At 48.2% G+C, this 14,337-nt stretch overlaps 1 protein-coding gene across 1 annotated transcript in view; it reads right to left on the bottom strand.

The window, feature by feature from the left end:
- myom3 (myomesin 3) overlaps positions 1 to 13,802 on the bottom strand; it is a 48,636-nt gene extending 34,834 nt beyond the window's left edge. The window contains exons 1-3 of the mRNA XM_036539338.1: positions 13,635 to 13,802; positions 11,957 to 12,142; positions 5,551 to 5,655 (exon numbers count right to left, since the gene is read on the bottom strand). Coding sequence (XP_036395231.1) covers positions 5,551 to 5,655; positions 11,957 to 12,063 — 212 coding nt within the window. The 5' untranslated portion in view covers positions 12,064 to 12,142; positions 13,635 to 13,802. The remainder of the gene's footprint in view (positions 1 to 5,550; positions 5,656 to 11,956; positions 12,143 to 13,634) is intronic.
- Positions 13,803 to 14,337: the final 535 nt, after the last annotated feature.

Below are 14,337 nucleotides of genomic sequence, written 5' to 3'. Positions count from 1 at the left end.
CTGAGAGGGGAGAGCGGGGAAGGCTTTGAGGTGCAGGAGGGATTTAGACAGCTATAGCTATCTTAATGTACCTTCAATTAAAGCAAAGTCAGGAGTCAGTGACACAGTGAGCCAGAGAAAGAGGGGGTGAATATGGGATTGAAATCAAAGTGAAGGAGAGAGAGGGAGGGTTGGAGAGAAGAGGGAGTGATTTTTTTTGACAAACACCACCTCTTTGCTGGTGTGTTTAGCAGAGCCAATATGATTTTCAGGCTGATGCACCTCTGATTGGCTTTCACACTGTATTCTCTTTGATTTAATGAGGTCCGTCCTGCCACTCTGAGGGCTGTCCAGGTGCCGAGTCCCGCCACACTCCAGCGGAGGGAAAGGCAATCAGCCTCTCCACTTGCCTTTCATCTCCCAGCTCTGTGCTCTGATCTCAACAGCCTGCCTCTCCGCGCACACCAGGCATACACCCAGCCACGCGCACACACACACACTCACACCACACATACACACAGCCACGCGCACACACACTCACACCACACATACACACAGTCACATACACACACTCACACCACATATACACACAGCCACGCGCACACACACACACTCACACCACACATACACACAGCCACGCGCACACACACACACTCACACCACATATACACACAGCCACGCACACACACACACACTCACACCACACATACACACCGTCACATACACACACTCACACCACATATACACACAGCCACGCGCACACACACACACACTCACACCACATATACACACAGCCACGCGCACACACACACACTCACACCACATATACACACAGCCACGCGCACACACACACACTCACACCACACATACACACCGTCACATACACACACTCACACCACATATACACACAGCCACGCGCACACACACACACTCACACCACACATACACACCGTCACATACACACACTCACACCACATATACACACAGCCACGCGCACACACACTCACACCACATATACACACAGTCACATACACACACTCACACACACACACACACACACACACTCACAATTACACACATATACACACACATGCACACACAATTACACACATATACACACACACACTCACACGGTCACGCATGCACACACACAGCCATGCACACACACACACACTCACACCACATATACACACAGCCACGCGCACACACACTCACACCACACATACACACATATACACACACATGCACACACAATTACACACATATACACACACACACTCACACGGTCACGCACGCACACACACACACACACACACACACACACACACACACACACACACACACACACACACACAATTACACACATATATACACATACACACACACATTCATGCAGTCACACGCACGCACATGTGTGGGGTATGGCAGTGGAGGTTCAGGCCCGGCTGTGAGCTGTGTAGGTGGTGGATCTGAGCTGGAGCCGGAGGACAGGGCAGGGCAGGGGTGGGAGGGTCCCGCTGTGAGCGGCTCAGGCAGAAATCTCCCCACCGGGAGTGCCGGTCTGCAGCCCACTTACGGCTGTGCCTGTGCCCTCCGGCGCCCGCCCCCGTGCCCGGCCTCCCCACGCCCAGGCCAGCACCCGGGCCGCACCCCGCCCATACCCTACCCTGCCCCCCCCCCCCCATGCCCCGCCCGCGCGCTCCCTTCCTCTGCGCCCCTGGAGACGGAGCCGAACTCGGGGTCGCTGCCGCTGCTCGCTGCCTCTGCTGCGTTTTTCATCCCTGGCCCCCGCACCAGCGCAGTTCGCCGAGACACGCCAGGGGGGCCAGATTACAACCCCCTCAGCACCAATCCACAGCCCCCTTTACTGCAGCAAAGACTTTATTAGAAAACTGCGCTTCTGCGCTGATGTGCTCCTGGTGCTACTTGTTCCTGATCTGTAAAAGTTCCCCCGGCTGGCCCTGCTTTGCAAGCACTCTCCACCAGATTACAGTGCAAAAAAACAGCCCATTTGGACAGCAGGCTCCTAAAGAGAAACACTGCCTCATTTCACATGGTAATGTCCTCTCTCCCAATGATTAAAGCCTTCTTATTTTAAACTTTAGAGTGGGAGAGAGAGAAAGAGGCAGAGAGAGAGAGAGACAGAAAGAGAGAGAGAAACAAGATAAACCAGTGAAACAGAGATGGAAAAACAGAGAGAATGAGGGCAAAAAAAATACTGAGAGAGAGAGACTAAGAGAGACAGAGAGGTCATATTCTATCAATCATGCATCAGGCTTTGGCTGAGTCCAGCGGGAACACCAGCTTCAACCCAAAACAAAAGGCTCTGCCTCGGCCTCTAACGCCTCCAACACACCCATCCCTCACTCTGTCCGCTGACAGTTATGTTTCCATCTCCCACCCCCACTCCTGCCAGCCCACCTCCACCCCCGCACCCTCCATCCTGCCCCCGATGCTCAGCTCCTGTTCCTGCAACTTACAGAAAAGTCTCAGGCTCACACACCCCCCCCCCAAAGTGTTTCCGAAATATTTCCAACAGACAACTTTATTTCTCTGCTGGGGTGACCTTCCACTCACAATACAGATCCCCCCCTCCCCCTCGTCGGCCCCGCCCGCATCACTCCCCATCTACTCTGCAGGAAGGGCTTTATTTTTAGTGGAATAAATACAGCTCAGAGAGAAAACCACCTTGCTAATGTCTGTGCTGAAGGAATTACCCCCGAAAAGGTTAGCCTTCGTGTCCGTGACACAGATAAACGTGTTAAGAAGAGAGGAGCTGTGCAGACTGTTAAGCAGGTGGCAGAAGCATCCAGGAGCCAGAATCCGGTGTTCAGGTGCGCAGGTGGTGGGGGCGCCGGGGGGGGGGGCTGAGTCTGTACCATACCTGCCAGGATGGGATCAGCACCTCCCAGCCATACTTGCCCATCACAGCCAAACCTCAGGAATCCCGACACTCTCTGCACACAGGATCCACGGTGTGGGGTAACAAATGGGCTGGAATTCCAGGTGAGATCCCATTGTTAGGCTTTACAGGGAGACACCTGAAAGGGTCCAGGTGATATTCAGCTGTTAAGTGGTGATGTTTCTTCTGGAAACTTCCACAGTGAGGGCAGGTGAAGTCATCCATATGATGTACAGTGTTCATAATTCTGCAGCTCCTTTCTCTTCTTCTCACTAAGCTGCAGGACTTTTTTTCTCCATGTGTTTGGTGTCTTATTATTATAAATATTCTCTATTCATTTTGCAGATGCTCTGGTCCAGAAAATTGTACACGGCCATCATTGCAAAAACACAGAGACACAAGGTATGAGATCAAGATGGAGATGTCTCAGAGAGGTCAGGGTTTGGGAGGGTTCTGTTTGATCCTGACACACGGCAGCTGGGAACTGAAGCAGGTTTGTTTGCGATCCTGCTCCCAGAGGGACCATCCTAATGCTCATTTATGAAAATGCACCTCTTCTGGGTGTATAAAGAGTCTGGCTGCATCAAGCATCCATAAATCAGCACTGAGAGGCCCATTGACTTGATGTATGGCCAATAAAACACTGTATCCGGGGCTCATTTTCAAATACTCAATTTTCCCAGAAACACCAAAATAATTTCACAATCTAAATACATATACATGGCAAGTAATTATAAGGTGAGCCAGTTCTCCTGTTTTAGCCCCAGGAGTTATTTAAATTTTAGTTTCCATTCTTCTCAGTATTGCAGCCAGCATGTCTGTTTACTCTGTACATTTCCCTGGAGATACAGAATACATTCTTCACCACATGACTGTGCTTATCAGCTTGACAGATTCCATTTTACTAGGTCACTTAAGCAGCATATGTTTTTCACCTTAATTGACTGAATTGAGTAAGCTGATCTGTTCCTTTCCTGATGGGATCACTCCACACACAGTGCTGCCCCTTCCTCGGTTCTGAGTCCATTGTTTTTGTAGCACTCTCTCCGTCTGCCTTTCTATCCAAATGGGTTTCCATCAGATCCCCCACTCACAGACAACACATGCGCGCTGGAACCTTGAAGTCATGTTCTACGGTCACATGTGTTAGAGGCTGAAACTCCGAGAGAGGAAAAAACAACATAAAAAAAGGAGGTGGTCGGCTGCATCTTCAGGACAGGGCACTGACTCTCCTCCATGCAGAACAGAGAGAATAGAAGATGAGGAGGCCAAAAAAGAATCTTATCACAGTCCCCCAATATCTGACGAAAGAGTTTCGTACCACAAAAATAACGGTTACCTGTTCTCGGCCCGAGCCCTGGAGTCCTTGAAGCCCTTGAAGTGATGCTGTAGCAATTAGATTTTTGTTTTTTAAAAAAAGAAAGATGGAGGAGAAAGTTTTGGATTGATGTTATTGATGAATGAGCGCTGACTCAGGGTTCAGAGTTCAAAGGGTGGACAGGGGAAAGCATCTGCTATGCTACCTGGGAGAAAACAGATTCTTTCCTGCGTGTCCTGTGTTTGTTTTTATTATTTTTTTAACCTTTGATGACTTGCAGGGCATTGAGCTGATGCAGGCGGAGCTGAAACATCCACAGCAGAGAGAGCCAGTCCAGGACCAGGGTCCCAGTCCCTTCTGACAGAGAGGGATGAAGCGGGAGGATGCAGGCGTTGGAAGATGACTGAATACAGGGACAAAGCAGGTGCCTGGCAGGGACGCCCTTGCTTCCGGTGAAGTGTTACAGATGGCAATTTGAATTAGATTTGCGTCGCCGCAGATTGGACATGTTTTGAGAAACCTATGCTGCCATTAGGAAACTTCAAGTCCCTTTTTCTACACTTTGGTCACAACTGATTTCCTTGTATCCACCGTTACAAAGACAGTCCTTTTCAGAAAGACCTTGTTCCTATAGACACACTCTCACACACACACACACACACACACACACACACACACACACACACACTCAGGCTCTATCTCTCTTTCTCTCTCTCTCTCACACACACACACGCACACACACACATACACACACACACATACACACACGTGCTGTATGACAGGTGTACGACTATGGTTTGACTGGTGGATTTACATTATTACATTATTGTCATTTAGCAAGTGCTCTTATACAGAGTAACTTCCAAAGGTCACAATTTTATCCACTACATCACACTGCTGCTTGGTCATCTATCGGGCTTTGTCAGATGGAGTGGTACTGTTTGTGCATACCCCTCTCAGTGCTCAGGGCTGTGTGGGAATGCTACCACCTCCTTCCACCTAAACATCACCGAGACTGAGAGAGAACCTCGGCTGACTTGTGATCTTGTATTCTGTCTGTGCAGCTCTCTGTCACGGACTGCAGGAAAAACACAAAGCCAAGTCTTTACTTGATTCTGTGTTTTCTGGATGTTTCTCGCTTGCACGGATGCCAGTTCGCACCAGTTCACCATATTGTTACCAGCCTCGTGAAAATTAACACGACTGAGCTTAAGCTAAACCAGCGTCCCCGGCACAGCAAGCAACAGCATGCACACGCTCCACAGATCTCACACTGGAAGATCTGAGGCAGAGATGTTTGGCCTCCGTTGCAGACCCTCTCGTGTTTATTGGACCCCGGCGGTTACCGTACCATGTCCTGTGCCGCAGGGACTTGCCGAAGTCCAGCAGCTCCTTGGCAGAAATGAGGTCGCCGGGGATTATGGGATAGAAGTCCGAATAGGAGGCCTCTTCATCACTGTCAGAGAGAAACGTAAACAATACATGAGCCCCTCTCATTGGAGCTGGCCGGAGCTGGAGCGATCTGAGGAGTCAGAAGCAGACCTCGACTAGGCTGTCACGCGTGGCTTTTCATCCCTATAGATTTACTGCCTTTGAGTGGAAGACCACAATTAGAGCATGCCTCTGATCTGACCTCTGATCTGTTATTATTTCAGTTTTTATCGGTGTGAGATCACAGCAAATGAACAACAATGCATTCAGATCTTCTACAGATTCTTCTGAAACTTTTGGAATGAGGCTGTATCAGGACCCTGGAACCTGGAACCTGGGAACCACCCAGCTCCAGTATTATTTCAATGAAGCTGTGTAGCTATTCTCAATAATGCCAGTAGGGGGCACTGTGTGTTCAAAAGGTCAGTTGCTCCATCATAATCATGAGGAAGAGAACGTCTTTGTTGGAGCTAGTTTGTCTGTTATGATGCACTACCCACCTCCATTCTACATTTGTTTCACTTGTTTCAGTCTAATGTTTTGGCCAATTTCATTCCCCATAGTTCGTGTTTGGTTATGTAATAAACGTCAATGCCTACCATGCAGTGCTGTGGAGATTGAACTGTCTATAAATTATTTCAGCGCCGTTTTTCCACAAAGACTATTAAATATATTTGTATATTATTGATTTTTTTGTCTACAATAATTTAATTTAGCTTTAGCTTAATTTAGCTGTCCCCACACACAAATCTGTGGAGATTGAACCAAAGATAGAACAAAGGCAAGGTGCAGCCCTGGCTTGTCTCAGGTGACAACGGGAAAGGTTGGCATCTTTACGAAACATGCACCAGCTGAGAGACCATTGCTCGCAAGAAACCACCCCAGTCACAACCATTGACCATGTTACTGCTACAGACTTTAAGGTTCTAGGCTCTCAGATACTGAGCTTCCTGGTATGAGCTGTCCTAAAGGATTTCAGAGCTGCAAGCTCCTGCCTCCAGTTATAATTCATGTCTGAGATCAGCTAAGGATAAAGCTCCTAAAGCTGCTCCCACATGTGTGCGTTTCAGGCCGGGCAGGTGATGTTAGACTTTAAAAGGAGGCCAGTCGTCAGAAAAACATGCAGCGCTTAATTACTGTCACGGAACTGTCTTCCCAATGAAGATACGATAACATAATGCACTGAAACATGAAACATGTTTAATTCAGCTGGCCTCTCAGAGGAGGAGGAGATGACTGTGAGCGGCGTGCTGCTCTGGGTTTGGTCTGGCCCACTTTCTTCTGGTCATGACACCTGGACCTCTTTATGTACTCTGCATATCAGTACTCTCCATATCTGGGAATTAGCCCAGGTTTTCAAGAGAATATCCTCATTGGGTTTGTTTAGCAGATGCTCTTATCCACAGTGACTTACAAAAGTTACAATTTTAGCATGTTATTCATTTACACAGCTGGATATTTAGTGAGGCATTTCAAGTTCAGAACCTTGCCCCAGCACTGCCCCTCCTCAGACCCCCCGCATCTCGATGGTGGCGTCTCTGTGTGGAGAGCTTGCAGGTGGTGCTGGCACAGGCCAGCTGTGCCTTGCCTTTCTGATGTCCTGAGGCATGACAGAAAGGGCTAATTCATGCCATGTGTGTATTGAATACGAGGGGACTGACTGGCTACTGTTACATTAATAGCACACTCCTGTTGGCAAGGGCAGAGAAAGACTCCGACATGACGAAACAGCTTTGGTTGGACCACGGCTCAGGAAAGTCGTCCAATCAGAGGTCAGCAAGACCCTGAGGCTGAATCGTTATGACACAGTATTCCAAACAGGAATGGGGTGGTTCCTTTCAGGCAGAGTAGTGAGGATCCTACACTGCATATCCCCTGGGCATGCTAGACCAGTTTCCCTGGAACTGAAAACATATCAGTTAATCCCTTGTCTGTTCCTGTTCTCACAGGGGGGTGGTGGGGGCAGGGGTCCCAACCACATTGCCCTTTTGTGAGATTTTATGCCGATTCTGTGACACTCCAAGTGCAAAGAGCTGTTAAATATCTAAATTTTCCATTTGCAATACTCAGCCCCCACAGGTCACATTATAACAGAGGTAAAGGTGTGCCTTGGAGCAATAATATTCCCACATTTATTTAAGGTTGATCAGTCCAGTGCCTTCATTTTCTGTCATTTTACTCTGTGCCAGTTCCCTCGGAAAGAGGGTGTGTTTGTTTGTTAGATTTTGTTTTTTTGACAGATGGAATCTATCATGAATACTGAAAGTGTGGACACCTGATTCCAGCAGCTTTGCACCTGCCTGTGGAAAACAAAGAGTTTAAATACAAAGGAAATGGAAAAGAGCCAAATCTGCATACTGTTCAAATCTGCAACCCATGTTTTCAGTAACATTAACTGCTCCAAAAGCTGGCTGAAATAAAATTCAGTTTTAAAATCATATTTGCATTTAAGAGGGACATGGGTATGATGTTTTATGAAGGTTGTGTCTGTGCTTCACAAGGTTGGGGTCAACTTTTCGAGAGCCATCGTCATCTGTGGCAGTGTTTTTGAAAGATGTGGTCATTTTTTAGAGGGTCATGGTCAGGCTTTAGAGGGTCAGTGTCATGTTTTGGAAGGTCGTGGTCATGTTTTGGAAGGTCGTGATCATGCTTTACGGCGTCAGTGTCATGTTTTGGAAGGTCGTGGTCATGCTTTGGAAGGTCGTGATCATGCTTTACGGCGTCAGTGTCATACTTTGGAAGGTCGTGGTCCTGCTTTGGAGGGTCGTGGTCATGCTTTAGGGGGTCAGTGTCATACTTTGGAAGGTCGTGGTCCTGCTTTGGAGGGTTGTGGTTATGTTTGCAATGGTTCTGCTATGTTGTGTTGGCCATGGTTGTGTCATAAAGGCACGAGGAACAAGACCGCATCACCCTCCTCACGAGAAAGAGGCTAACATGCCCCTCCTAGGGAGGGAGGCTGTGGGGGACATTCACAGAGCCAGATTCAAACCTGTGCAGTCCTGCAATGCTCTGGTCATGCAAAAACACTGCCTTTCTGAAGGCATCTAATTGCCTTTAGAAGTGAAAGAGACCTTAGGGAGTTGCTGACAGCACCAGAGCACCAGAGATGGTGGGGTGGGGTGTGGGGTGGGTGCTCAGTAATAAAGGTGGATCATGGATGTCTGGCACCTGCTCATAGCACTGGGCCTCACAAAGACCTTAATACCCTGCAGATGTCCAGAGAGGATTACCAGGGATCTAGGCATACAGCACCTTGGTTTCCATTCAAATCTGCTGCGATATTGATATTGCATATATATATCTCAGGGTATTAACCTGGACAGGCCCACATCCCCGCAGCCTGCATGATTCAGGGGAAGAAATTAGACTAATTTCATCAGGATCTTAAGCGCTTAATGGATTAACATGTGATGTCATGCCATAGACTAACACTGGAATGGTTTATGAGGTTTAGTAAGCGTGCCTCTGTTTCAGGGGGAACATGCATCTTCACTGTTCTGGTAGCTGTGTTAGTTACTGGGTGAGATATATGGGTTCTAGAGGAGGGGTGGCCAGGGGGTTTCACTACATGAGGTGTTTCTGGAGAACATGGAGGATGCTGGCCTTGGAGAGTTATCCACTGACTGACCTGCTTGCTCAGTTTCCTTCACACAACCTGTTTCTGGGTCCCTTCACGTCACCATGAAGATAGACTTAGTCTGGGCTTCCCAGTGGCTCAGACACTAAAAGCTTTTGTCTCAAGGGAAGGCTGACTCCTACCGGCCAGGTTCAAAATGAGCTGGTTCATCTGCTGATGGTGACTGGTCTGCCCATAGTTGGGGAACAAATTGGCTGTGGGATGGGGTGAAAGTGTGGGTTTGGGTTGGGGATAATTGTGGGTGTGGGATAGGCATGGTTCTGGTTGTGGGTTGGGGATAGGAGTGGATAGTTTGGGGGACAGGTGTGGGTGTGGGTTGGGGATAGGAGTGGATAGTTTGGGGGACAGGTGTGGGTGTGGGTTGGGGATAGGAGCGGATAGTTTGGGGGACAGGTGTGGGTGTGGGTTTGGGATAGGAGCGGATAGTTTGGGGGACAGGTGTGGGTGTGGGTTGGGGATAGGAGTGGATAGTTTGGGGGACAGGTGTGGGTGTGGGTTTGGGATAGGAGCGGATAGTTTGGGGGACAGGTGTGGGTGTGGGTTTGGGATAGGAGCGGATAGTTTGGGGGACAGGTGTGGGTGTGGGTTGGGGATAGGAGCGGATAGTTTGGAGGACAGGTGTGGGTGTGGGTTGGGGATAGGAGTGGATAGTTTGGGGGACAGGTGTGGGTGTGGGTTGGCCAGGGTTCCCTTGTTTCTTTGTTTTGGTGCCTCCTACTGTAAATTCTGTCAGTAACGTCAGTAGGAATGCACATCTCCTCCAATCTATGTCTCCCCCCTGTGGTGTGGAGTGTGAACTGCAGTGTGGAAAAGCTGGCTGTGTCTGTGTGTCAGAGGATTGCACTCACCTCTGTACTGTGAACATAGCGGGTGTGGGAAGAGACAAGATTAAAACAGTAACACTAAAAAAACTGGTTAGAAAGAGGGGGAAACATCCAGTCCTTCAATCAGTCCTTACTCAGTCAGTGTATAGATGTGTTGTAACCGAACGCGACATGAAATTTACGAGCGGCACGAATGCATGAAAAGTCAATGGCAGGAGGTGAATGGGCAGAGTTCATCACAGCCAAACTGCAAGTGACACGAAATGGGCGAAATGAGCTTTCGCTTGAGTTAAAAAATGTTCAATTTGAGCGAAAATTTCGCCTGCCGAAAGCCAATCACCTTCAAGTAGGGCTAGAAGCCACACCCCCTTTCCAGAAATCTCTTCAGTCATTTGCTAGCAGTGTTGGTGTAATCAAAAATGCTTGCTGTGACATGGCATGAAATTTGCTTGTTCATTTTTCAGGCAAGTGATCAAATCCGCATGAGGAAAGCAAAGCGAAATTTCACTTCACTTTTGGTTTAAAATGCAGCCTATGTATATGTAATGTTTTATTGATTGATTTATTTAAATATTTATCTAAATATTTCGTATTTATGTGCTCAGCTGTGTGGGCAATTTTTTAAAATTATTATTATTGCAAGTACTTCTCGCATAAAAAAGCTCTTTTGAAATGTATTTTGGCAGGAGATGGGTAAATAACCTTCACCCCCCTCAGCAAACATTCATATTGAATGCGCTGTTGTGAGAGGGAGACCTTTGTCTGTAAGTGATGGCTTCCATCGGCAGGATTTGACTGAGCTACACGTCCTGTCCTGCGGTGCGGTGCATTATTCACACGCGCTTTCGGTTGGAGAACGAGGGGGAAGACAAAAGAAAATGCAGAAGTCGTGTCGCGGGTTTGAAAAATGGGGAAATTCCACTGGCAAAGAGAGAAGAAGGAAGTCATCTCTCAGTAAATAACTTTCAATAAAAGAATCTGAGAGGAGAGAAAGCTGCACACTTTATCTCAGTTTAATCCTTTTTTCAGTTTTCCTTCGACTCTCAGACGCGCAGGAACATTAAAGGAGATGAGAACGTTGGAGGGAAGAGTCCGCGCTTTCGCACAGTAATTCAGACAGATTGATGTCAGCAATGGAGGGGTTGATTTATGGATGAAATTATAAAATAGCTGACAACCTCTATGGGCTGTTGGTGTCATTTGGGTGTGCAGTTGATGGTGAATCAAGCTTTTCTGTCAATTGAGGACAGATTTTGGCAGGAGAGAGGCTGACAGGGTTGACCGCTCACCTGGAGGTAGGTCAATAAAAATGACAGCCCCCCGACCCCCCCACCCCCCCCCCCCACCCTTGCTAAATGTGCCCTTCAGCGGCAGTGCAAATTGCCCCTGGGCAGAAACGTCAGCGCAAATGTGTCTCAGCTCAGAATAACTCTTAACCACTCGTTGCCCTTCTACAAAGTCTCTCTAATGCCGGCCTGTAACAAACAAGAAAGTTCTGCTTCACCATGGGCACCACGATCATCCGTTAAGTTTGTGAAACAGCGACAATGGCTGCAGAGGCCGCTAATGACGGCAGGAAAACTGACGGCTACGTGAAAGTCCTCATTCTCATTCTGACCAGTATTTTATAAAATAAATAAATAAAATAAAAAAAAACCACACAAACATGACAAGCTGATATTGGCTGGAGAGATGTAAGAGATTCTGTGTCTAAAAAAGGTCATTGGTTGTCTGGGTTATCTGTTCTCATCTGATCACTAAATCTGGCTCTGGTTGTGCGGTGAATGTCTATGTTTGGAGCACCTCTGCATGAACAGGTAAAGGGGGGATGAAGGGAGTGACGGACGGCGGCTGCGAGCCTCTACCTGGACTGGAACTTCCTCTTCTTGATCTGGGCGGACAGCCTCATGCTGTGGGCCATCTGGTGCTCCTGCTCCTCCTGACATCGGAACGTCACTGTCTTGGTTGCCATGGTGAACCCTTGCCTGCGAAACTCCTCCGAGCACGCCCGCCGAGGAAGATGTTTCTCACAGCTGTTCGCTCTGCCTCACCTGTGTAAACGACATGTTTACCTGAACGGGGTGTTTGTGTTCGCAGCCTCAGCTGTGAGCAATGAATCAACAGCAGCGTGCTCCTGAGGATTCTACTGCATCTCAGGCAGACACTGCGACGGCAGGGTGGTGCAGCGGCCGAGGAATCGGACTGCTGCCGGTTCCATTCCTCTGTAAATGTACCCTTTTGTACATCTTAATTATGAAATTATATTTATGATTTAATTGTAAAATACCCCCCTCTATAAATGGATTGTATGTAAAAAAGCAAACCATGTAAATTGTTCTTGATAGGTTATTGTACTAAGCAAATAAACAGTTATGAATGAGTGGCATGTCTTCCTGAAATCCTGCAATTCAGATGTATGACCTGGGTTTCGATCCCATCGCTTCTTCATTCAAATTCCACACTAATACACATCACTCTTTCAAAACTTCAAATCTTAATCTTGGACACCAACTGAGGAGAAGGATTTAGCATTTTACTTAGTGCTGCAAGACACCTGGTATTGAGGTAACCAGTAACCATGACATCCAACCATGCTAGTCTGTGGCTGAGTGAAAGTGAGTTCCCATCTACCTCTCCCTCACACAACACAACACCTGAAGGATGACTGAAAACCCATTTTGATGTAGAAAAAAAATGGGGGTAACATCTTCTATAACGAGACTCTGGTCCCATTAAAAGAATCGTTCCTCTGTGGGCCATTGAGCGAGTAATATTTCATTAGTTCAGGTCCACTGTCCAGAAGCCCTCACTTTTTATAATCATAAATCATCTGCAGTCTGCTGGTAAGCCAAGCGCACCGAGGGAGAAGAAGAGGGCTGGTCTGGAGAGACGCTTCATCCACCCTGTCAGAGGGAGGCTCCTCCTCTCACACACAGTCGCACGTACCCCCTGTCTGTTGCTGCTTGGTCTAGTCTAATCCCATTCCAGGCGGCTGCCTGTAAGAACAGCGTGATGTCAGCCTCACTGATTCGCTCACTGGTTTGGGCAGCAGAGGGACAGAGTGCTGTTTGCACGCATGCAAAGTTCTGCCTCTTCCCTAACCCTAACCCACTCGGATCCACAGGCCTGGATCACAGAGTGAGAGTCCAAGGTCCTCTCTCAGTGTTGCCCCTCAAGCTCCGCTCACCCCAGAAATAATAATAAATGCACCAATGAGCCGCCAGACGCACAGCAAGTACACGATGTGTGGGAAGGTGAACGCAGCCGGTCACGTACAGAACCCCCCGGGCTCAAGACAAACAAATTCCGTCACTAAAAATAAGCACCCGCCCACCCCAACCCCGATCCACCAAGGGCATGGGAGACTCCCTGCTGTGTACCTGCCAGAGTAACGAGTCAACAGTCCCTGAAAACCCAAACGAAAAAATCACCGAACGCAGCATCTCCACAGAGTGACAGTGTCCTCCTGGAAGGAGCGGAGAGGTAACAGAAAGCTGGTGTCAAACGGTGCAGAATAGCAGAGCAGGTAAATTAATCACTCACGTTTTCCCGAAGGAGAGGGACCCTTCAAACTCACGGGGGGAGAACACCTTCTGGATCAACAAGAAGGGCAAACTCTCCCTCTCTCTCTCTCTCTCTCTCTCTCCCTCCCCCTATCTCTTTCTCTCTCTCTCTCTCTGAGGGTATCACGTAGAACAAAGTGTCCTTCAGCAGCAGAAGGTGGCCCTCACAATGAGCCCTCCTCCTCAAGGTGGTAAATATAGACAGCCCCTCCCACCACACCCCCCACCGCCACCCCCAGGCCCCCAGATCAATGCAAACCACTCAGACTGACAATAGGCGTCATGGACAGAAGCCCGAAAGGGACATAACCGCATGACGCTAGCTCCATTTGGCAGAGCAGAGCCATGTGAGAAGGTGCTAGATATAGACAGAATGGAGGCAGGGGAGGGGCCGCAAAGGAGCAGGTGAGAAGAAGAAGGGGGTATCTACCTTCTCTCCAATATAGTAACAGACACAAAAGCTCAACAAGAGATTGTCCAGCACAATTGATACAATACAGTTTTCTCCCTTTTCTGATGTTTCCTTCCTATAGGTGGTACAAACCTGTAAGTCTTTTAGTCCAAAATCTACATCATGGCATCTCTACGATCTCTGGAATGCAGGATTAAAAGCATATGTGTCAACACTTGCCGCTGGCTGAATAGTGCTTCCATTTATAAATTAATCCCACAGGCTCATTTTT

This window comes from Megalops cyprinoides, chromosome 10, assembly GCF_013368585.1.
Source record: "Megalops cyprinoides isolate fMegCyp1 chromosome 10, fMegCyp1.pri, whole genome shotgun sequence".
NCBI lineage: Eukaryota > Metazoa > Chordata > Actinopteri > Elopiformes > Megalopidae > Megalops > Megalops cyprinoides.
The sequence above is the reverse complement of the archived record's forward strand: the minus strand, read 5'-3'. Positions and strand labels throughout refer to the sequence as shown.